The 25,183-nt window shown below is 40.6% G+C and overlaps 2 protein-coding genes across 6 annotated transcripts in view; one reads left to right on the top strand and one right to left on the bottom strand.

Annotated features, from left to right (window-relative positions):
- Spata1 (spermatogenesis associated 1) overlaps positions 1-7,534 on the top strand; it is a 40,148-nt gene extending 32,614 nt beyond the window's left edge. For 4 of the 5 annotated variants that reach the window (XM_052730234.1, XM_052730233.1, XM_052730236.1 and 1 more), the window contains one exon: positions 7,202-7,534. In XM_052730234.1, coding sequence (XP_052586194.1) covers positions 7,202-7,230 — 29 coding nt within the window. In that variant the 3' untranslated portion in view covers positions 7,231-7,534. Of the gene's footprint in view, positions 1-2,921; positions 2,993-7,201 lie in introns of all 5 variants that reach the window. The other variant, XM_052730235.1, reaches the window with a different exon arrangement.
- Positions 1,009-17,490, bottom strand: Ctbs (chitobiase). Its single transcript, XM_052730238.1, has 7 exons — positions 17,313-17,490; positions 13,456-13,594; positions 12,782-12,990; positions 7,182-7,353; positions 5,875-5,972; positions 5,227-5,388; positions 1,009-2,255 (listed from the first exon to the last, which is right to left on the bottom strand). The coding sequence occupies exons 1-7, from the start codon at positions 17,442-17,444 to the stop codon at positions 2,064-2,066; spliced, it is 1,104 nt and encodes a 367-aa protein (XP_052586198.1). The 5' UTR covers positions 17,445-17,490; the 3' UTR covers positions 1,009-2,063.
- Positions 17,491-25,183: the final 7,693 nt, after the last annotated feature.

The raw sequence follows: 25,183 nt of genomic DNA, 5'->3' as shown, positions 1-25,183 counted from the left end.
CTTTTAGAAATATGATTTTTATAAAGTTATTCAACATATACTAAGGAAGTAAATAATTTTACTGTCATAAAAACTAAGTAAATAGAAAACATAACACTGTCATAACCAATAGTTGATACATCACTTATTCCAGTTTGGAGGGGATCATATGTAAAGAAGACAGGATTTATGTACATGGAGTTCAGAGGATACAAACTGTAGTGAGTCTTTCTGTGTCCTGACAGCTAGCTCCCAAATAATGACACAGAGACTTCTTATTAGTTATGAAAGCTTGACTGATAGCTTAGGCTTGTTTCTAACTAGCTCTTATAACTTAAATTAACCCATTTCTATTAATTTACTTTCTGCCTTGTGGTTTTATTACCTCATCTCCATAGGGCCCATCCTACTTGCTCTGCATCCCTGGTGTCTTCATTGCCTTCTTCCCAGCATCCTCTCAGCCCAGAAATCCTGCCTAGCTATTGGTCATTCAGCTTTTTATTAAACCAATCAGAGTAACACATCTTCACAGTGTACAAAAAGATTATTCCACAACAACAAACATTTAATCTATGTATTTTCAGAAAGCAATATAAATACAATGTTATGATTTTATTTTATTTTATATGCATGTTTGTTTGTATGTCTGTCCCTGTATGTATGTCTGTGTACCATGTGTGTGCCATAAGGTCAGATCCCCTGGAACTGGAGTTAAAGAGCCCCTAGGGAAATGAAGTTGTGAGCTGACATGTGGGTGCTAGGAATTGAACCCAAACCCTCTAGAAGAGCAGCCAGTGCTGTTACCTGCTGAGCCATCTCTCCAGCCCTGTGATGTTGTTGTTAATTGCTTTGAAAAAGAGAACAGGCCAGGCAGTGGTGGCGCACTCAGGAGGCAGAGCCAGGTGGATCTCTGTGAGTTCGAAGCCAGCCTGGTCTACAGAGCGAGATCTAAGACAGGCACCAAAACTACACAGAGAAACACTGTCTTGGGGGGAAAAAAAAAGAAAGAAAGAAAAAGAGAACAAAGACTGCTTTATATTTAGAAATTTATTTTCACAAAATTGATCTTTTAGAAAAGGAGCAAGATGAGAGAATAATGTTCTTACATAGCCTATAAGCAAAATGCAAATGTAGAAGAAAAACATGAAAACTAGGCAAGAAATGAGGGTTAATAAGTGAAGGACTATGAATGACTAGAAGTATAAACAGTGAATAGAATCAAGTTCAACATCAGCTTATTCTTATTACAGGAATTTTACACACAAATCTCATATCAAGTTTACTGGTTCAAATATTACTAAGTAATCTTGTATTTAATTTGTATGCATATTTTTTTATCTCATACACTGTCTAAAGGTTTAAGTGACGCTAATGGGGTATGTCATGAAACATTAGTATGTACCATAAGGAGTCAGGAAGCAGAAAAATCATGTCTAATCATTTTGATGAATCTAAAGAGATACTAAATTCCTGGTTCTAAATTTAAGATTTGTTGAAAATAAATTCAACATAAACTGTTTCTCAAAGGCTAGGTCTTAAGACCGTGTTTGAAGCCAATAGTTTCTATTTCAAGTTACATATAGTTCTTGTAACTTTTTTTATTAGCATGTATTAATTGTAAAAAATAATGGGCTTCATTCTGAGATTCTTGTATATGTGTGTAATATAATTTGATCATATTCATTCCCCACCCCATTATCCTCTTTTGTCCACTAGTTACATATATTTTTAAAATCAGTAATGGTTTTTAACAGTATATTTTAATACCAAGAGAGAAAATTCAACATGAAATTTTGAAAGCAATTTTCCTAATTAAATTATAATATTGAAACATAGAGGTATATTTAATAGGGTAGTTGACTTATTTCTTGCTTTTATATTCCTGGATGTTTAAGATATGTATGTATCTTTTATGTTCAAATGAAGAATCTATTTCTTACCTGTGTGTTGAGTATATCAATAGGTAAGTTATGGCAACATGACAAAATATATACATTTTTATCTCTGCAAGAAGTTAGATCCATTTATACAGCTCATTCTTGCAAAAATCTAATAGTCTGACAAAAGATGCTCCTCTCTCTCCATCACAGCCTTGGTTTTAAGGCTCCCCACATTTCTCCCGTTTGCTCTCTGGCTAGAGCATCTTCTGAGTAGTCAAGACAGTTGGCATTCCACATGCCAATGCCCCTCAAGCCATAGTTTTGGACATATGCTGCCTTTAGTGAAATGCTCTGGGGGTTATCATACCACACTTGATGAAAATGGCCAGCAGGATCCTATACAAAAACAAGTAAACTGTAAATTTAAAGAATTCAATACAGGAGGGGAAAATTATCAAATTCAAGGATTCAAAATGCATGCAAAGAAATAATGAAAAATTTATAGCACATTACTTTTCTGCTTTATTATTTAATGGTCATATACATGATATTTCTAAATATTACCTTGTGGTACTTTAGCAGCAATAAAGATTACACAATTTAACCCCCTAATGTAGTCTATTTAAGAACCTCCTTGTCATAAGATTCTTTATTTGATCTGTTCTAATGACTATCAACTAAGATGTATGCTTGAATCATTGTAAGTCATGGAGCTTTTAAATTATACCCTAGAAGGGCCTGGTGATGAACACCTGGCACTCAAAAGGATGAGGCAAGAGGATCATGAGTTCAGGGCAAGCCTAAACTACACACTGAGACCCTGTCTAGAACAACACAAAACTAACAGTTCAGATTTCTATGTCTCACTTTACATAAAACATGCTGAATCAGATTCTTCTAAGGCGGGTGCTAGGATCCACATTTGTTTATTTTCTGTTTTAATATTCCACTGGGTAACTGATGTGCAGCCCAAGTTAAAAGGAACAACTGCTACTGTCCATTAAAACCAGCTTGTCTGCTTGTTTGTTTATTTGTGTATTTATTTATTTGTATTCTTTACAGTTTTTGGAAGTGTGCCAACCTAAGAGTTCAATAGATGAATACTGTTTGTGATAAATCAGCCAGATGAACAGGTAATAGCAGTGGAGGAGGAAAGGGCCACCTTCCTAGGTCTTACAGAATTGATTCTAAGGCTTTTGGAGGTGACTCCCGGGATGACTGAGCACAGGACTGATTAAGAACAAGAACTAGATTGTGGTCTTGTATTCACCTTCTACCCTGTACCACTGTCTCTCAAGAAACACATGGGTTATCAGAAAAAAAAATAAAGGAAAGGACCAGGTGTAGGCAAAAGAACAAATGAAGGAGGAAAATGTATTATGAGAAAAAACCAGAGATATAGTGAAAAAATAATTTTGTTTTTATATGCATTAGAAAACTGCTTAAAGGGAATTCTAAATGAATGCCAGTACTATTTTTATCTGTGGAGGCACTCCTGGACTGAGTTTTTTGATTAGTCTATTTGAAGAACAATAATAAACAAATAGGCTGCTGACATTTCAGTTTAGTGGACTCATTCAATACAGGTGTATCTCATTCTTCATTCTTCATCTTGAGGATTGATTGGTTTAAGCATGCTTAAAATGTGGTTCTATTTTCATGGTTCTAGAATATTGAGTTCAGGATGAATCTGCTATTGCTGAACTGAATAAAAAAGCAGAATGATTCTTTTCAGACACAACAGAAACTTGATTATACTGTGACTAAAAATGAGGAGCATAATAGTAACAACAGATTGTTGTTTAAAGTGCCATTAAATGGCCTCCAAGGCTCCCCAAATTGTTTCATGAGTTATTTGACCTCAAATAGTATGTTCTGCAGAGTAGTTACCAACACACAATTAGATGGAAGGGAGTACCTTATGAATAAGAGGGAAGAGTTCAAAGGCTTCAAACATAAAGAAATTATAAGGAAAATGCTATCAACCTTGATTTTATCAGTGGATGCTGTGTATTGTGTTGAAAAACCATACTGAATCCCATTGATATATGCAACTAATGCATAAGAGTAAAAATATCTTAAAGTGTGTCTAGGAAATAAAGTAAACATACTTAACTCAAAAACAAATCTATTCTTTCAAAGAAACTAAAATGGTAGTTATATCAGAAGATGTGGATGGGGAGAATGGGAGACATTCAGAGGACACACTATTTTAGTCAGACAAGAGAAATAAGTAAAAAAGATCTAGTAAATACCATCATCACGATAATTAAGAGCAAAGTAGCAAGGGATTACATATTTTAAAACTGCTGATTTTAACTGATCTCACTATAAAAGAACTGTGTAAAGTAAGACACATGTAATGGATATGTATATCAAAGCAGGTTGTATACTGTAAATAGATACAATTTTGTCAATTAAAAATGTTAATTTTTTGAAAAAAGAATGTTTCTGCATCTTCTCACTTAGTAAAGAAAAATTAAGCCAATGATTACAAAACTATGGCAGTATATACTATCATTACATACATATTTCTAAATTATATATAATTGATTACTATAACCATAAAATACTGTTTCCCTGCCTGGTTCTAAGTGGACTGAAGCAGGCTCTATGTTAAATAAATACTTTATGTATTGCAACATTTCCTAAATATTTTAATATAATTCCATACAATAGAAATCCCAGACCAACAGATATGGCCAAGTGTTTTCTAAATATATTTGGTCATAGAACATGCATGAATATTTGCACATGTATGTGCATATCTATGCATAATGTTAACAGTTCTCAGAACAGAATTCTAGTAATATTGCCTATATGTATGTATTTATGTATGTGTATATATGCTACGTGTGTGTTTTCTTATGTAATGTTTTTCTGTTCCTAACTTTTAAAATTCCTTATAATTTGTTTTACTTGTAAAATAAAATTGACAGATGCTATTTTTTCAATATAAAAATCTATAATGACTCATCTACTAATCTCAGCTTCATTCCCACCTCTCTGGATCTCATCAGAATTGTTAAGCTATTTTGAAATAAATGGAGACTTTCAAATATAAAACCTACTTTGGTCAAAGCCCTTTGAAAAGCAAATTACCTTAGCATAGTTGTCAACTATTAAGGAAGTCCTATTTGTGATATACATAAAACATTCTAAAGGAAGTAGACCAGGCAAGAGTTTTACACTAGTAATGTAACTTCAGTTGTTCCCCAGGCAACTCAACTTCCTGATTACACAGACTCAGACAGGTTTATGCACAGAAACAGTAAAACTGGTAAATTATTAATGCCAAATATCTAACCACAAAATACAGAATTATGGAAACTAATAGAGTAAATGTTCATAATTTATGAAAACTTACCTTGTAGTTATAATAAGGAGCTTGCTGGTCTTTATCCCACTGGCTTCCAGAAACAGAACTATTTACTTGCTTCATGATCACTTTGTAGGACACCTGACGTCCTGCAGCATCACTGCAAGGAGCCCCCCGAAAAGGGACCTTTGCAATGGTGCAAACGTCATCCTAGAAATACAAACATGTTCATGTTATTATTAAGCAAATGTAAAAATCCAAATGAGACAAATAATAAAAACTGTTAGAAATAAAAGATACACCGGGCGGTGGTGGCGCACGCCTTTAATCCCAGCACTCGGGAGGCAGAGCCAGGCGGATCTCTGTGAGTTCGAGGCCAGCCTGGGCTACCAAGTGAGTTCCAGGAAAGGCGCAAAGCTACACAGAGAAACCCTGTCTCGAAAAACCAAAAAAAAAAAAAAAAAAAAAAAAAAAGAAATAAAAGATACACTATAAATAATCTGACTATACAGAATAATCATTAATATTAAGAAGAAAATGCATGGCATTCAGAAACTTCCATATTAGAAAATTAAAAAGAAACAAATTTTAGCTTCAAAATATATTTCAGAAATTATTTAAATAAAGTTAAACATAATCAAAGCAGAATAAAATATATAATGGAGCAATATCATATAACAAATAAGCTGTTCTTACCTCTGATAGATTCAGGCAGGTATAATCATAACCATACCAGGGAATACCCATTACAAGTTTCTTAGGGCTAATGCCCATCTTGATATAGTCACTGTATCCTAGTCACATGGGGATAGAAAAACACATAATTCTTCTGTTTATATATCTGTTAATATGTACATAGAAGCTGGACAGCACCACCAAATCTTAAGTTTGGAGAAACAGGTACATTTTTACAGATCCATTTTCTGCTAAAAAGTCATCCCTTAAGAACTGGAAGTCCTATGTCTTGCTTTCTAAGCTTTCTTTCTTAATAAGAGATGACATCCAGTAAAGATGATATGGAAACAAAATACACAAAATATAATTGGAGAAATGAAAATTGCAAGAAATCATACTAATTTTATATGTTAGCTGTTAACGTATATTTGATATTTGTGATTCTAAAGCTTCAAAAAGTTCTGTAAATCTTAACTTTGTGGTAGTGATACTCAGAATTTCTTACAGAAACTCAAGTGTTCTATGTTTAAAAGTACTCTGTATGCTTCCTAGTGACCACTGTAGATAAGAAATGTCCTTGCTCTTATACTACAGTGACCTGTAATTAGGACACAAGGAATGTGAACAAACTCTCCAACTACTCACGAGAATGGGGACGGGCTAGATCTTGTGCCAGTCTTGTGCAGGCGGCCACAGCTGCTGTAAACTTCAGAGTGTGCAGTCCTTCATAACCAGAAGGCACTTCTGCTATGGCCCTCCCTAACTCTGGCTCTTACATTCTTTCTGTAAACTTCAGAGTGTGCAGTCCTTCATAACCAGGAGACACTTCTGCTATGGCCCTCCCTAACTCTGGCTCTTACACTCTTTCTGTCCGCCTCACAATGGTCCCTGAGCCGTGTGTGTGTGTGTGTGTGTGTGTGTGTGTGTGTGTGTGTGTGTGTTACAGAGTTTCCATTTGTGGTTGAGTCCATATACAATTATTGTCTGCACTCTGACCAGTTGAGAATTTTTGCACTAACTTCCATAATAGTCAATAAAAATGTCTTGCCATATGGCAAGAGTGTTAGGCTTGAAGTATAATGTAGGACCAATGATAATATAGCTATCCCATGAGGGTGCGATAAGAAGTAAATGAAATTTTCAATTTTTTTTGAAAATACTAAAACTGTCCAATTTATTTTTATTATTTTATTGTTATATTTTATTTGTAAAGCAAGCTTTTATATAAAAGGAGTATATAAATAATTTAGAAAAACTAAAAGGTACTTTACTGTGCAAGGTTTTGGAATAAATAATACTAATTAAGTGATCATTTCTTGGATTCTTACCAGTTAATGTCTGATTATAGGGAGCATTGGCTGCTGCAATACATTCTGACCAGATCTGACTTTGCTCATCATAAGACATCACGAAGAGAAAATCACAGGCATCTGCAATTCCGGTATAATTATAGCACCTTTTGTCTATGTTCTTTGGTGACCAAGCTACATCAAAAGTTACCTGTGAAAAAAAAGCCTATATATTATTTTATATAACATGATAAAGTATATCAGATTCTTATCATACATTCTCTTGCCTCATTCTACCTAAGGATAAAGAACTGCTTACAATGTGTGCATATGTAATCTGACACATGTAGAAGAGGGCTAATAAGGCCTAATAAATATATTTTGTTACTACATTGGACTGGCCTGCGCATGTATCTGGATATACAAGGACCAGGAGCACAGCACTGTGAGGAAAAAGAATTTCAAATCCAAATGTTCTCAAAGGGTGGGCTAGGAACTCACTGACTAAAAGAAGCAGGTTCAAAGGTTCAATAGTAACACTATGGTGGGGCCCCTGAATAAGCGGAAGGTGAAGAAAAGAAATCAAATACAGACTTTACTGTGTGGGCAACATAGGTTACCTGTTAGTACTGCCTGATGGTATTCTGAGTTAGTTCCTGATTCATAATTACATGACATGGTAGGGTGGGCCCAATATTACTGTCAAGAGAATTGGGCTTTATTCACCAACTCAAAATGCTTAACGTATCACTTAAATGATCTTAGTTTTGGAAATAGCCAAATGAAATAGGTGATAAATTATCCTTTACTTTCAATGGTGATCATCAAGGATGAGTCTCTTAAAATATGTTTTTACTTTAAATATTTATTGAGAGCCGTTGGTAGCAAAAATCCATGAGAGTATACATCAGGTGACAACTAATGCTCAGAAAGTCAACCTATCAGAACTAAGGGTTCTGTTAGAGTAAACCATCATGCAAGGTGTTATGGAATTACTGCATTTTGAATGAACTGGCTGTCTCTTGTTGTAAACTTCTTGTGCAATAACAGCTATGATTCTCCCCATTTACCATGCATCTCCATGTTATGTGTACATGTAATCTCACGATTGCATCTCAATCTTGGGCACAACTTTCCCTATACATTTGGGGTAATTGGATAACTGTCCCCAGCAGCATTTATTTTTCATCAACATACATCTGGCCAGGGCCATTCTGCAGACAAAAGTATTTCAACAAAGATACCTTTTTCCAAGGACAGAACTGACATAGATAAACATTAGCCCTTCTCACTCACAGATAGAGAAAAGAACCACTAACAATTAAATCCTCAACCCCTTACCTTCACCCTAGGTTATTTATACAAGACTCTAACTTAAGAGATTTACTGCTCACATTCCTGGGATGAAGTTTTAGACATTTGCTAGTTACTGAGTTAAGGCAGTTACTTCCCACTGACCCAAGGAGATTGCCTACAAGGCCAGGCAGGTGATGGGTGCCAAGCTTCTTTCTTGTGCAAATTGTTTTTATTCCTCCTCAGCAGGTGCTATTCCCAGATTTTCTCCTCAGCAATTACTATGAGTGAATGTGCTTTTACTAACCAAATGCTACAGGCTCTGATATGGGTTGCTTAGCCACCTAGCACATGTCCCCCTCCCTACCAGAAAGCAGCTGCAGCCGGGATGAGCGGGAAAAGTGGCGCCAAAGACAGTTTACTTTCTTGTGACTTACTGACCCCTAACAGTCTACCTAGCCATTTCTAGATTATAGTTTGAGCACATGAATTCCCTAATTGATCTTAGCCTTTAGTTGACCCTACCAGAGAACTCCCCTTTTGTCACTCCCCTTTTTGCGTTGTAATTGGAAGCTGACAATTGTTTTATGTGTGGATCCTTATCGCTCTCTCTGCGACCCTGAAAACTTCAAGCCTCGCATTGCTTTACTAAAGAATTACTGTGTGGTTCTATATACTGGTTCTCTGAGAGCACTGGGATATGATTGATGGAAAAGAACAAAGATGAGGATGGAGATGGAAAGAACTAGGGAGAATGATGAGAGAACAGCAGAAGGGACTGAGAGCAGGAGGGACTGAGAGCAGGAGGGACCAGGAGGAGCTAAGTAAGGGAGCAGAAAAGAAACTGTGCAGATAGAATCGCCATAGGAGAATAAAGTGAATGGACTAAAGAACTCAGTGTGCTTAGATTCATTGAATATCCCTCAGATTAGAATCCTCAGCTGGTTGTTAGACTCTTCCACAGACCCTGGGAGCAAACAATATAGGCTGGACCTAATATTGTTTGTGTTAAATATTAATAAGTTTTATTGTGTAAAAACATTCTAAAATTCCACCAAATGTTTTTCCCGTAATCAGGCACCCAGTAAACACTTATCAATTATAATAAAATGAGTCTTTATATAAAATCTTCATATTTTGTCTAATTTATCTTATCAAAACTTTCAGACTTTCTGAAAGTTTCCCCTATGATTCATTGAGTACTAACAGTTCTACAACAAATGATTATGAAGTAAAACTTTACATATTGGACCCATCTGTCACTGCCTCTTATTACAAAATGGGAGCTGTCTTGCAGTAATAGAGAAAGTTAGCAAGTACCACTAAACAGTTAAATTTCCAATCTACTGTTACTACTTATATATCTTGAATACTAAGAGTATTTTCACTTGAATTGCCTGTCACAGTTTATCTTACACGTCTGAGAAAGTAGTGGATAAAGACAAGAAAGCCAAAGCCTTAAGTTTTAGTATTAGCCCATACAGCTTGCCCTGGGCTAAGTCACATAAGGCATCTGTCTTAGTCAGGGTTTCTACTGCTGTGAAGAGACACCATGACCACGGCAACTCTGGCCAGCCTGGACTACAGAGTGAGTTCCAGGAAAGGTGCAAAGCTACAGAGAAACCCTGTCTTGAAAAACCAAAAAAAAAAAAAAGAAAGAAAGCATTTAACTGGGGCTGGCTTACAGTTTCACAGGTTTAGTCCATTGTCATGGTGGGAAGCATGGTGGCATGCAGGCAGACATGGTGGTGGAGAAGGAACTTAGAGTTCTACATCCTGGTCCACAGGCAGCAAAAGGAGACTGTGTGTCACTGGGCATAGCTTAAGCATATAAGACCTCAAAGCCTGCCTCTACAGTGACACACTTCCTCCAACAATGGCACACCCACTACAATAAGGCCACACCTCCTAATAGTGCCACTCCCTATGGGTCACGCATCCAAACACGAGTCTATGGGGGCCATACCTATTTAAACCACCACAGCATCTGAGTCTACTTTCAGAACAAAGCTGTAGAAAGAACTCTTTACAGGCATCTCTAGCTCTTTAACTCTGACTGCATTCCTATGAAGCTTAGTTTCCCACTCAAGGCTCTCTATTTTGGGCATTTTTGTTTTCTGATCTCTAGCTTAAGAACCTTGAGCCATGTCATGAATAACTCCTTTTTGAGTGGTCTATCGTTTGTCCTTCCTTTTTTATAATGAAATTCTCAAGTATCATTTCAAGATTAGCCCTTTATAAATGATATATACCTTTTAAAATCTTCCTTTTAATTTATTCAGGACTGGCAAGATGGCTCAGGGTAAAGGCACTTGCCACCAAGTATAGAAACCAGAGTTTGTTCTCTAGAACTGATGGAAGGAGAGAAATGACTCCACAGTGTTGTTCTTTGACTTACACACACATGCACATGCACACACTCATTCATACACAGACTAAATAAATGTAAATTTTTAAAAAATTAATTCAACAAACATCTAGCAAACATTTCCTGAGTGCAACAGTGATGCTGTCACCCCAATCTAAACCATAAATCTCCTTCCCACTAGATATGTCCATCCTTGTGTCATAGTTTTACCAGTGAGTCTCAAGTTCATGACAACCAGCTCTGCTAGAATCACCTACGGCACATAGTAAAAATGCAGTTCCGGAAGCTCTATCCCATACTCAATGAATCAGTGTTAGGAAATTATAAATAGCACCCTCATGTGATCCTGGAGCAAGTTTCAGAATCATTGGTTTATAGTACTTTTGGTGCTCTACCTTGGATGAATATTACATGTATATATAATACTCAGAATATATTTATTATACATATTTTTTATAATGGTGAGTTCTACATCCATTGATTCTACAAAGTTTAGATAAAAACATGTGCTAATTGTCTATAATGAACATGTGGGGATATTTTTCTTACCCTTTTATCCTCAACACAGCTATGTATTTACACTGTATTAGGTATTATAAGTAATATAAAGATTATTTAAAGTATGTGGGCAGTTTTTCGTAGGTTATATCAAATACTTTGCCATTTTATACATGACTTTAGCATCTATAGATTTTGATATCCAGAGTCCTGGAAACAACTTTCAGGGATACCAAGGACAATGTGTGTGAGTCCTACTTAAATAAATATTTTGGCTTTATTGAGACAGCATCTCACTATATAGTCCAGGCTAGCCTTGAAATCCCAGTCTTCCTGCCTCTTATCAGTTATGCACTGGTATTAAACATGTACCATCACATATGGCAGGATTTTAAATGCTTAAAGACAGGGATCTTTAATTTGCTCAGTGTGGTGGTTTGAATAGGTATGGCCCCCATAGACTCATGTGTTTGGATGCGTGGCCCATAGGGAGTGGCACTATTAGGAGGTGTGGCCTTATTGTAGTGGGTGTGCCATTGTTGGAGGAAGTGTGTCACTGTAGAGGCAGGCTTTGAGGTCTTATATGCTTAAGCTATGCCCAGTGACACACAGTCTCCTTTTGCTGCCTGTGGACCAGGATGTAGAACTCTAAGTTCCTTCTCCACCACCATGTCTGCCTGCATGCCACCATGCATCTCACCATGACAATAATTGACTAAACCTGTGAAACCGTAAGCCAGCCCCAGTTAAAGTTTTCCTTTCTAAGAGTTGCCATGGTCATGGCGTTTCTTCACAGCAACAGAAACCCTAACTAAGACACTCAGGAATCATTTTTTTTCAGTGCTGGAGGTTGTACCCAGGGCCTTGTGTATATTCCTGGAGATGACTCGCCAGTGTGTGTACACAGGTGTTCAGGTTTTTATTCTTTTTTAAGACCCAGGTTATCTTAATGTATGGCCATGTTTGACAACCCTGATCTAGAAGCACAGGGCCCTTTGCTACTTACACACTGTCAAGACGCCTTGTGCTGAGATCTGCTCTAATTATGTGTATGGCCTATTGTTACAGTTCTGGCTGGTTGTACAGAATTAGTCCTTCGAGCTTTTGTGGGCCCTGCGTGCTTTGCAAATAATATAGAGACTACAGAGGATGGGGCAGTTCCCCAACACTGCCCCTCTTCTTTAGTGCCTGCTTTGTCTGCTCTCTACTCGTAAAAGGCAGTTCAGGCCCTTCTGGCTTCTTGCTGCCTCATAGCCTGTAGTGCAGTAGGCAAGTAGACAGAACAATCCCAATGCTGTATTTTGATATGACGAGAAACTCGGGAACTTAAATAATATTAACACTCCAGACAAGGTGTTCGGGAAATATGCGCAGAAATTCTTTCACCATTCATTACTATAAAAACTAAGATACCATAAGTCATACTTTCATGAATATATTTTGATTAAAGACCAAAAACAAAAAATGAATATTTATTTACCTGTGATCCCTCAATCTCACGATGGAAGCACTCGGTGGTTTCTTTGACCAAAGCTGTCAGTGCTTCATATTCAGGTGAAAAGCAATTAACTTCTTGTTCTATGTCTATATTAATTCCATCCATATGTTGTGTTTTGGCCAAATTAACTTTTTGAGCTATCCATGATGCTCTGAAAGTGGGATCAATGCTATCCTTCAGGGAGACATCACCTTTGGCAGACACAGACACAGACATAATTATACACATGCTTTTCCAGAGTTAAAAGCCATTTAGTTCACAAAGCCACTCCCAAAGGGATCAAAATGTCTTTGAGACACATCGTTCTTTTTGGAATATTAAGCCTCTGATTTGCTTTCCAAATGGAGAAGTAGCGTGCCAAATAACAGCCACTACTTACTAATGGTCATTATAAGTAAAATAATTCTCAATTAGAAGCAGAACTTGTAGACCATGACTAAAGGTCAGCATGTTGCAATTAGGCAATCACATTTTCTCAAAAACAAGAAGTGGTTTTATTTAATTTTTTTTTAAAGAAAATCAGTATTTTTGGACTAGATTTAACAGTATCCACAATTAACTTTAGGTCTTGAAAAAAAGAATGGCCCAAAAAAGGACTATAGTAAATAACTATGTTTTTCCCATTGGCTAGGCACATATGTCTGCTAATAACATACCCTTTAGCACTACTCTGGCTCCTTTTGAATGAGCATAGCACATAAGTTCTGAGTCATATTTTCCAAAAACTGCCACAGTTGTAATCTGTGACCAGTCATAAGATTTCCAGGTTTTCTGTCCAACATCAAATACAAAGACCTGCCGGGAAAACAGGGGTAGGCACCAGCACTTAATCCGAGATTCTCACACTGACATACACAAACCACCTCCATATGGCGAGTACTGTGGTGGACACTGGGCACAGAGAGTACAGGACAAGATGTCAGGTTACCATTATAACTGCTGGCTACATGGACCTGGAAGAAGTACTGGCTACTGTCGAGGTCTGAAGACAAAAAGAGCAGTGACTACAAATGTTAGTATGGCAGACACCTAGAATTCAGAGAGAGTATGGCAGACACCTAGAATTCAGAAAAGAACCAGGGAATGGTTAATCTGGGGCAAATCATGAATAGCTGTGTCAATAATTCAGCCCTATTGAGAAGTTAGTATCCTGAGGGAAATGGAGAGGACAAAAGCATTTTTATTTAATAAAACACTTTATTGTAATGGACTCACATAAAAACATCATTCATCTAGATTAAGGTAGCCACTCAAACATCAAACTACATCTCAGCGAACTTCTATGCAGACTGAATGGCTACCCTGAAGCCATGGAGGTTCACTTAAGGTTTTTTACTTTTACTACTGATTAATTTTTTTACATTTATCCACGAAACAAACAACACAAAACAAAAAGCCTGTGACAGAGTTGAAATGAGAAAAACCATCCATCTGCTTTACACATTTGTGGTTTATGTGTCCTTTCCCCTGCATTCTTCGTCACCTAATGTCAGGACACAAATATTTCTAAAAAGAAAAAGAATGTGTTCTGGAAAACCCCTTCTGCAGAAGTGAGAAACAGATTGAAAGGGACCGAAACTGGAATCACAGTAGGAAGTGTTTGGGTGAATGAGATCATGAGTGGGGTCTCAGCGAAGGTTGGAGCAGCGCAGCTAACACCAAGTACAGAGTCTGAAGAGCTTCAACTTCTGCCTATTTCGTGTGGGGCCACAGAATGCAAAACTGAATGGCCCGATGCTTTAATTCTCATAATTAAGATTCAATTCTTGTAAGTTAGATGACGCTAACTTAGAAGAGCAGTCAGGTCCAATTTTAAAGTAGCTAACTTGTTCCTCCAGCATTTTCCCTACCAAGATAATTCTAGAAGCACAAAAGCAAAACTGATCATGTTCCTTTTACCTCAAGGTATTAATTTATGGATTTAGTAAATATTAATGAATTCCAGTAAAATGTAGGAGAGGCATTTTGCTCTGCACTAGAGGCACAGAGGTTAATAAATACCAAGGTCCACTAGGAATTAATTACAATAGCATTAAATACAAGGGGATGCAGGGGCCTGTGACACCATATAAAGGGAATCTGCTAGCTAGGTGTCACAAGAAATCCACAATGACTGCAAGTTAGGGGACTTCCGCAACCTGGAGGAAGACAAAAGAAAAGAGACAAGTGAGCGTTGGCAGAGCAGAAACAAAACCAAAGTCCTTACAACGAACTATTCTACAGCTACAGCACAGAAACGCTAACGAGATGGAAGCACATAAAATTAACAAGGTAGGTGGCACTCTCAAGCAGCACTTGGAGGACCACAGAATTGTCCATTTTATCTGGAGATCCACTAGTGTTTGAAGCAAGGATGGCACATGACACTGGCACTGCAAATAGAGACTTGGGGACCACAGGAGAATGGATGGGGAAGGGCTGTGTAAAGCACGAACCCTAACAGTAAAGGCCAACATTTGATTTCCTCATCCTCCCTCTTACCTTTCAGAATTAACTATGCATAGTTCATTTTTTTCTGCCAAGTAACTATCCAATAAACTACACACAGAATGCAAAACTGAATGGCCCGATGCTTTAATTCTCATAATTAAGATTCAATTTGTTATTCTTTTTTTAAAAAAAAGCTAGGGCCTGTGATATACTAGCAACTACTCCCAGTCTTGAAAATACAAAGGAAGGAGGTGTTGGGTTTGGCATGGTAGAGAATGGTGTCTTATTTAGGGTAACTATTGCTGTGATGAAACACCATGACCAAAGCAACTTGGGGAGGAAAGGATTTATTTAGTTTATGCTTCTACATTACTGTTTATCCTCAAAGGAAGTCAGGACAGGAACTCCAACAGGGAAGGAACCTGGAAGCTTGCCAAGCCTGCTTTCTTAGAGAAGCCAGGACCTCTAGCCCAGGGATGACACCACCCATAATGGGGTGGGTCCTCCCACATCAATCACTAATTAAGAAAATGGCCTACAGGCTTGCCTACAGCAGGATCTTCTGGATGCCTTTTCTCAGTTGAGGTTCCCTCCTCTCTGACAACTCTAGCTTGTATCAAGTTGACATAAAACCAGCTAGTACAAATGGTGTTCATCCTCAAAGCACAGTTCAATTCTCCAGTATTCCCACTCCCCCCCCCCCCCCCCCCCCCCCCCCCCCCCCCCGCCGACCACACACAAATATATGCAGTGGGGAGGGAGACCATATAATCTAGTCTCCTATTTCAAAAAACAAAAAGCCAGTGAAAGGCCTCATTTCCTACGAATCTATGAATGAGCATAATTCTGTTTCTTTGTGTATAATTCAAAATGCTCACAAATACTATATCACCCACTAAGTATTGAGTGCCACAATAAATCAGATTGTTATAAAACCACTTAATTGTGGGGAGGAGCTTCAGGCTGAAATAGCTGAGTGAGTGCATTGGATTCCAATTTAGCCAATCAGGACCAGCCAACTAACTAATCTCTGGGAAATTCTGCCAGACCATAAACAAAAAGGTAAGCAGCTATCCATTGTCAACCAATTACTTCTCTTCCAGATTCAGCCTGTAAAAGACCTACTACCCGGGATTTTAACTTCTGAGCTTTTTATAATGAGTGCTGCCAATGACCATTGCTCAAAGAAAAATTAATGGACCTACATTTTTCCTTTTAAAGGATGTTAGCTTTCTACAGTAGGCAGAGTCTACAAAAACACTGTCACTGTTTTTTTCTAAACAATGGATGCAAACACAGAGATTTAAATAGCTATACCTCAAAACCAAATACAAAGTTAAGACCCTTGAATTGCTCGTTCTTTGTACAATTTTTGTAGACTCGAACCTCTGACCTCTCTGACTTCTTCCAGGTCCAGCTACCGCTGTCTACTCCAGTTATGTGGTTTTACTATTGCTTCAAGAAAGAGTGAAGTTGTGGGGCGGTGGTGGCGCATGCCTTTAATCCCAGCACTTGGGAGGCAGAAGCAGGAGGATCTCTGTGAGGAGGATCTTTGTGAGTTCGAGGCCAGCGTGGTCTACAGAGAGAGATCCAGGACAGCCAGGGCTACACAGAGAAACCCTGTCTCGAAAAAAAGAGTGAAGTTACCAGAAGCTTTATAAACCGTAAGGTTGGGTTAAAGGAAAATCAAGTACTTGTTTTTGCCCCACTCCTGGGGGAGTAAGCGTCCATAAGGATCCGTATCATGAGTAAAAGTCAGCAGAACGTCTGCTTTCGGGTGTACTTTTCGGGTTGAGACTTTATCCGTACTGAACACGCATTGCTTTGGAAACTGAGGACCGGTTCTCCTCCCTCCCCGCAGGAGGCTGAGTGGGTAGGGACAGGAGCTGGCCTTGGGGGTCCGAAGAGGCAGGGGTACCCGCTGGCTCAAGCGGCCGGCCGGAGAAGCCGCCCAGAGTTCCTGTCTACTCTGTAGGGAATCCGAATAGCATAGCGGAAGGCTCGGGGTGGTTAAGGCTGCTGGGAGCGCCACAACTTCTCTTATGGCCTTGAGTACCAGGCGGACGGCAAAGGGCGTGCTGACCTCGAAGTCGCGGCGATGGCGGACCGGTCGGCAGAGCGCAGCCTCTGAACACGGGCAGTCCCCGGCCGAGAGCCGGAGCGCCAGCAGCGGCAGCAGCAGGAGAGTGAGTCCGAGGAAACCGCGAAACGCCATGCCTAGGGTGGAGGCCGCCCGGAAGGCACCTCCTGAGGGGCGGGGCCTGTGGTGGAGGGGCGGGGCCTGCCTGCTGTGTGGGCGGGGCCTAGAGGGCGGGGCCTGCTGCCGGGTGTGCGGGACTTAGAGGGCGGGGCCTGCCTGCTGCTGTGTGGGCGGGGCCTAGAGGGCGGGACCTGCTGCCGGGTGTGCGGGACTTAGAGGGCGGGGCTGCTTCCGTGAGGGGTAGATAGCTGGGCCTGCTCCTGGGTGGGTGCATGGGACCCTTGTCTCCCCCAATCCCTCCCCAGTAGCTGCAGGCACAGCATATGAGTGAAGGCAAGAGGCGCCCACACTCCAGTGCTTGGAAAGGCCAGCAAAGCAGTCTTAACTCAAGTAACTCTCAGCTCCACCACTTTTTTCCTCTCCCCGACTCTGTCTCCACACCATGCCATGGTTGCGTGTTCTAAAAGTTTTCTGCTCATCCATCTTACAATTGTTTCAGAACCATTTGCACACCCACCCCCCACACCCACCCAGTATGTTCACTGTAAACTCCAAGAGCTCATGTTTTCTTTTTAAAACTCAAAATCGATCAAAAAATGGGCATTCTTTTCCAAGTCTCTACACAGGATGTTAAAAAAAACATGTGAAACAGATGGAGTGATATTATTGTCATATTACCAGATATTTGGTTGTGTGTATTGTGATTTTTTCCCCCGCATTAAAAAAAAAGTGAATTTAAAGATAAAATAAACTCTGTGCAGTGATCTTAGCATGAAGAGTTATGGCTTCATGAAGAGCCTTTCCTTTTGTTATGAGAACGTGACAGGGGAGTTTCAGCAGGCTCCATCACAGTGGTTCTCAACCTTCCTAATGCTGCGACCCTCTAATACAGTTTCTCATGTTGTGGTGAAACCCCCCCCCCAACAACAAAATTATTTTCATTGCTACTTCATAACGAATTTTTTTGCTGTTGTTATGAATTGCAATGTAAATATCTGTGTTTTCTGACGGTCTTAGGCTACCCTTGTGAAAATAGTCGTTCGACTCCCAAAAGGTCGTGATCCACAGGTTGAGAACCACTGCTCTATGAGATCCTGGGGTTGCACCTATATTTTTCTGCTTGGCAAGTGCAGTAAATGCTGGAAAGAAAGCACATTTTGAAGATTATTGCATTTCTATGGGGAATTCTCCTGTTTAAGCATCAACAGGAATAAATATTCTCTTTATGGCTCTAAAGGAAACTGAATGTCATTAAACTCACAATAACAATTAAAACGCCAATTATAGCATGAGTTTAAATTTATTGTAAACCCCCTGAACACCAATAAAAATTTAAATGAATTCTTTTCCCAGAACCAAAGTATTATCAAAACAAAGACCTCCCTGAGCTCTCTGAGAAGAGGACCAAGCTTAAGATAACTAGAAACGGAATAAATTAGTATACTTGTAATCTTTGCAGACTGGCTTTGTCTTAATTTCTCTTCCTGTTGCTGTAATTAAAAAGTAACTTAAGACAGACTATGCCGGCTCATGGTTCAAGGGCACAGTCTACTATAGCAGCCACGTCAAGGCAACAGGAGCTTGAGGCAACTGGTCACAATCAGAAAGCGTGCGTGCTGACGTTCAGCTAGCCTTCCCCTTTATAATGCAGTGGAGGAGCTAACCTAGGGAACGGTGCAACTCATAGTGCCAGAGTCTCCCTCCCACAATTAACTTGATCATAGGCATGCCCAGTGGGTAACCTAACCTAGACAATCCATGCCTGGAGGCTTGTCTCCTTGATTGTCCTAGATCACCCTATCACAGCTCACTACAGCTCTTGAAGTCTTCTTGGGGTCTGCAGTGGCAGCATTCTCCAGTCTCCTGTGATGAGTGTGTTGAGAGGGCTCCTGTTCCACGGACGCTCCTTCTCGCTGCTCTGATATGCACTGACTCCTCACACTGCATCAGAGTCATAGCCGTGTGAAACAGGCGTAGGTCTCAGGCTGATATCACAGACAATGGAGCTAAACTACAGGCAGATGGCCCTGATGTTCCTAAATGTGAGGCAGGGATTTGACCTGAGCTTGCCTTAGCAGATACTCTTGTTTTCGGTGTTTTTCCGTCTAAAACCTGATTTGTATCTCAAGGGTTGATTGCAGCTCAATGATAGTAAGGTGTGGAGCTAGGATTTCAACTTGGACAATATAGCTCCAAGTCCGTGATCTTAACAATGATGCCAAGTAGCCTCCAGTTCCCACCAGGGAGGGGCAGCACTCAAGCTGCTCCAGAGCCTATTACCTGGCCTCTGAGCAAGTCACCTGTCTGCTCGGATAGAGTTGCGCAGCACCCCAGGGCCAGAATGCTCTATTTCTAACAGTCATCTCAATTTGAGTTAGGTATCTATCTTACTGAGATGGAGGAACAGCATTAGGGTGACAGCTTAGGACTGACATCAAGTCAGCCGCACAGGTCAGGACAGATTCTAGAATCTCCATGGCCATCTTTGAACATCAGGTCTTCCAGTCTCACCTTACACCCATCTTTCCCTTCCATAAGGAATAAATTTCAAAGCTGGGAATTGTGGTACATGTCATTAATACCAGCACTTGGGAAGCTGGGGGCAGACAGGTCTCTGTGAGTTCGAGGCTAGCCTGGTCTACATAGTGAGTTCCAGGATAGTCAGAGCTACATAGTGAGAGCCTGTATCAAAAAAAAAAAAAAAGGTTTCTGCTTTTGCTTGGCTCTTCCAGAATATGCTTGCCATTTTACTAAGCAGCTAACCTTTTAAAGAAAACTAATTGCAGATAGTTTCTTCACCTTGGGCTGGAAATTGTCTTATTGTTCCCAGGAACTTTCCCTTGGGAACTTGCTGGAAACGGTGATCTCTCTTCTGTAGGGGACTCTTCAGATATTTGAACACAGATGGCCAGCATTTCCTCCTCCTGAATCCCAAACCTTTCCGCCTGTAGCTGTATCAACCTCCTTCACTGGACCCTGCTCTAACAGTCCTCATCCCACTCAGAACTCTTTTCCATGATCTCTAAGGACAGCATGTATGGTGCTTACGGACATTCCAGCGTGAGCAGGACTATGCATCATACAGCAGAACTATTACTCTTAGGAGCTGATGTGCTCTCATGCCTGTCATATTCCTGTGGGCTCAGAATAAATTCCCAATCAGTAAAACCTCTCTGTTGGTTTGATGGAAAAGGTAAAGCCCACTTTTGTTCCCCTTTTACTAATGTAGTAAACTTGTTTAACTTGCTTCACATTCATCCTATAAAGCTGCATCTTATTTGAGCCAGTCCATCCTGCATGCAAAGACTGAGAGACGCTGCGCCTTTCATGTACTTCAAGTTGAGGGCCTTAGAAAACAGGCTGCCAATCTGCAAACAGAATACTTGTCACCGGCTTGTATTGGCATAGCAACCATTACTGAAAAGGAGTTCACTTTCCACCTGCCACATGATGAAAACCAATAGGGACTAAGGCCGTCCTGCTGGCCAGGAGGTCTCTGTTAACATGCCAAGACTGATTGCACCGAAGAGCAGACGGAAGCCTGCTCATCTTTAGCACTGTTAACCACAGCCCTGTTGTGGGATATTTGGTCACACTGTGACCCTTTGAAACTGTTAATAAAGTTAACCTTGAATCGGGGCGGGGGTGGGAGGGGTGGGCAGAGTCAATGACTAGCTGACAGGAATTAGCCATAGAGATTTTGGAGGACCCAGGATACGATAGAAAGGCACAGAAAAGATTAGGGAGGGGCTTAGAAAGATTCACAAGCTTTTTCAATCTGAGAAGCATGGAGACAGAGGGTCAGCTGGTCTTTCCTCCGCTGCTTTCTTGATCTGAGTCCCGGGTTTTTATTGACAATAGAACAATTTAGATAAATGATACATAGCCCACACACTTGGAGATGGCCACAATATTCCATTTGCTGCCTGTATTAGTTTACTAAGGTTGCAATAATTAAGTGGCCCAAACCAGATGAATGAAACAATAACAACATATCTACTGTTTCATAATTCTAGAAGTCTGTGAACAAGATACATTGGTGGTGATGTCTTTTTAAAGACTATGACAGAATCGTCTATTCCAACCTTGCTTTTTGGCTTGTAAATAGTCACCTTCATATTCACATGATGTGTTTTCTATATGAATGCGTTCAAAATTTCCCTTGCTTCTGCAGACACCAGTTATTGCAATACAACCTGCACTGATAATTTCATTTTAACTAGATGACTTCATTCAGTTAGACTTCATTTAACTAACTCAACTGATGGTTTCATTTTAACTAGAGAGGGGCTCTCATTTCTGAACCAGTGGTTAGGAATTCAACATGAATTTGGGAGAGGTCAGTTCAACATGTAAGTTTCCATGTACCAGGTTTCTTCCAGTTTCTTCCACAGTGTTCAAGACATGGAACAGGATTCTTTTATAATTCTAATTAAAATAATAGAAACTTGCCTTAATTTTCATATAAGCTATGATGATGGTGAAGTTAACAATAATAATGACCATGGTAGATGTGGTGATGGTAATTTTATTAAGAACCATTTTATTAGTACCATGCACAAAATGGTATAAGAGCAACCCAAAAGGACTGTTGAGCTCTGTTGTGCTCTACCTAATTCCACAGCTGGAAACATATGTCCTTGTGAGTCAGGGGTCAAACCAACTAGTCAGACTTAATATTAGAGAAAGCTAACATGTCCTATTTGCAGCACGAGGGTTCTTAGTGTACTGATCCTGCCCATCACAATGACTCCACAGTTCTTGGTACAGTTCTTATAGAACCTGTTATTTCAGACATGAGGTCTATCTTTATTAGCTATATGACCCTAGAGAATTCACTTAGCCTCACTTGTAACTAAAAGGAAAGATGGGAGTTGATAATAAGCTATACACTCATTTCTGGATAGCTGATGTGCATCTGTCCTTCTGAGGCTGGTGACTCAGGGTAGCTGTATTCATCCACTTTCTGTTACTATAATATGGTCAAGATAATTTAATAAAGATGAGATGTCTATTCAGCTCACAGATTTGGAGCTCCAAGGCCACAATTCTGGCATTAGCTCAGCTTGGGTGAGGCCCTCTTAGCCACATCACTTCCTAGTGGATGTGTACACATGGAAAACATGCTAAGAAGTAAGTCAGAGGAATGGGGTGAGACAGACAAACAGCCATGATTCCTTCCAAAGGCATGCTTCCATGACCTCAGGCTCCACTGAAGAGGCCCACCATCTACACCACCATAATAAGCACCAAGCTAAAAGAGTATGAGCCATATATCCAAGCCATAGCCACAACTGAGGAAGCAAGCTGTGTATAAGCAAGGCCAGGCCTGGGGCAGCAATGGTTGCTTTCCTGCCCACCCTCTCCCTGCCTGGACTGGCAATGCACCCAGGTCTCCATTGAGATGTCTGGAAGATAGACAGGAGAACTTATACGCCATCACTGCTGTAGGAAGGTGCTCCTTATAGCCAAAGATGTGTTTACTGCCCATGCATCAAAGGCACACATTCTTCACTGAACTTAAGCTGAGACATTCAGTCAGCACAAGAAATACACCGTATAAACCCACAGTGATGAAGTGGTAAGGGACTGTTACCCCCTTGTTGAGGCTCCATTGTGTTCAGGGGGAGTGATCGATCTATACCCCGGGCAATGGGAATGGAGTCACGGTGCAGGAGTCTGGAGGATGCCCTTCTGCTGTAGCCGGTGAGCAGAGTACTCCCGTTCCCACCCCTAACTGCAGTGGTGACACTGGGAGAGACAGCTCTGCTGCCGTGATGGCGTCAGGTAGCATTTCTTGGAAAGAGAAGGGAATGGGGCTCCCAGAACAAGTCCCCCCAAAGTGAGCCAGTGACAGTCCCTTTCTCCTCAGTTATGTAACTGAGCCAGTTACATAACACAGCTTACTGCAATGGTCAGTATCATCAACTTGACATGCCCTAGAATCACCTAGACGACAAACCTCTGAGCATGTCTGTGAGGGTGTTTCTGAGTTCACCAAGGTTGAAGGACCCACCTAACTGTGGGCAGCACCATTCCATGGGCAGAGGTCCCGGACTGAATAAGCAGAAAGTGAGCATGCGTCTGTCCCCGCTTCCTGACTATGGATGCAATGCAACCAGCTGCATCCTACTCTCCTGCTGCATGCCTTCCCCACGATGGTCGCCTGTGTCCTCAAACTGTGAGCTCAGACAAAACATTGCCAAGTTGCTTTTGTCAGGTACAAAAGCAATGGACCAGGCCGACTGTCTTCTCTAAGAGCTGGGAAGATGACAGCTGGGAGGAAAGCCTTGCCGGCGCTTCCCAACCCTCCTGACAACAACGTCTGTGACCCTGAAGCTGAGGCAATGAACTTAACCTGTAGGCTGAGAGCTAGCCAGTTCAGAAACAAACCTCATACCAGCAGCCCCTTGGGAGTCTTCAGTCCAGAAGCACGTGCAGTTCAGTGCGATTTGAATGACCGTCCCAGCCACCTCAGGGGTGCTGAGCTCTAGGCCCTCTGATTCGGCAAATAAATTAGATAAATGAAAGGATGAGATGGAGCTGTTGACTTGCTGCTTAAGGCAGTGGTAGAAGGAGCAAGAGAGAAAAACCAGTACAGGTTAGATCTGTGCTCAGAATCCTTTCCTGGCATCCGAGAACTTGGAACTTGTGGGAAGATTCAGAGTGAGGGAAACATGGTAAAAACAATAGAAGATACCCCATAGGTCTGACCTTTAGTTAAAAAAAAAAAAAAAAAACTACACTCCACCGGCAAATGGTGCATCCAGTGGTCCAGTGCAAACCCATAGTAATCCAGGAATATTCAGCAATCAAGCTGCTGGAATTGGAGACCCAAACAAGCAATGATAGGGCCTGTCACAGCTTAACTCATGAGGCTGTGGAACGGAGCAGATGGGGTCAGTCTGCTGTGGAAGAAAAAACTAAGTAACATAACTACATCCCTCCTTAAGGCAAAGGCCGTATGCCCTGAGACAGTGTGAAGGAAGTCAGTCCCTGAAGGATTGCCTTATCAAAGCCATTAGGAACGCTTGGTTATCTCCATCTGAACCCCACAATTGTACAGATGGAAAACAATAGGAAGGACAGACACTAGTGAGGGAAATATAAGAGAAGCTGTGGTTAAATCCCAGTTCACTGGGCCTGATAGAAGTATGTTCACAGAGGAGTTAAAAAAAATTGGGAAGAGCCCCCAGAGCTCAGGGCAGCTTGACCAACTTGGCAGCCATCCTGGCCCAGATCAAGGGCTTTGAGTCAGTCAGTCCCAACACCTACTCCATCCATGAGCTTCTGGACCTGGAGCCGGTGCTGCAGAGCCAGATCTGGGAGCACATCATCGCCACCGAAGATGAAAACCTAAAGCATGGCTGTGACGGAAGGAGTCTCAGCAATGGTCCGGTGTTTGTGGTGCTTCAGAGACCAGAGGCCTTGTGTGTGTGTGTGTGTGTGTGTGTGTGTGTGTGTGTGTGTGTGTGTGTGTGTGTGTCCATGATTGATTCAACAGGGACCTAGAGATTGAGAAGGAACTTTGGTGACTTTGCTGAGTCCTTTGGTGGGGCAAGATCTGTATAAAGCAGGAAAGGTTTTGGTGGATTGTAGCACGAATCTTAAAAGGTCTTATTAATAAAAACAAACGGAGGACCAAGTACTGGGTTGAACGCTGAAAGATCAGAGAGTCGGAAGAGGCCACAGCTAACCTCACCTCGCCAATTCCTGAGCTGATCTCGTTTCCTCAAACTGTGGAAGCCTCTGAG

Source organism: Peromyscus californicus, unplaced genomic scaffold, assembly GCF_007827085.1.
Source record: "Peromyscus californicus insignis strain IS unplaced genomic scaffold, ASM782708v3 Scaffold_9__1_contigs__length_137607984, whole genome shotgun sequence".
In the NCBI taxonomy this organism is placed as follows: Eukaryota; Metazoa; Chordata; class Mammalia; order Rodentia; family Cricetidae; genus Peromyscus; species Peromyscus californicus.
The sequence above is the reverse complement of the archived record's forward strand: the minus strand, read 5'-3'. Positions and strand labels throughout refer to the sequence as shown.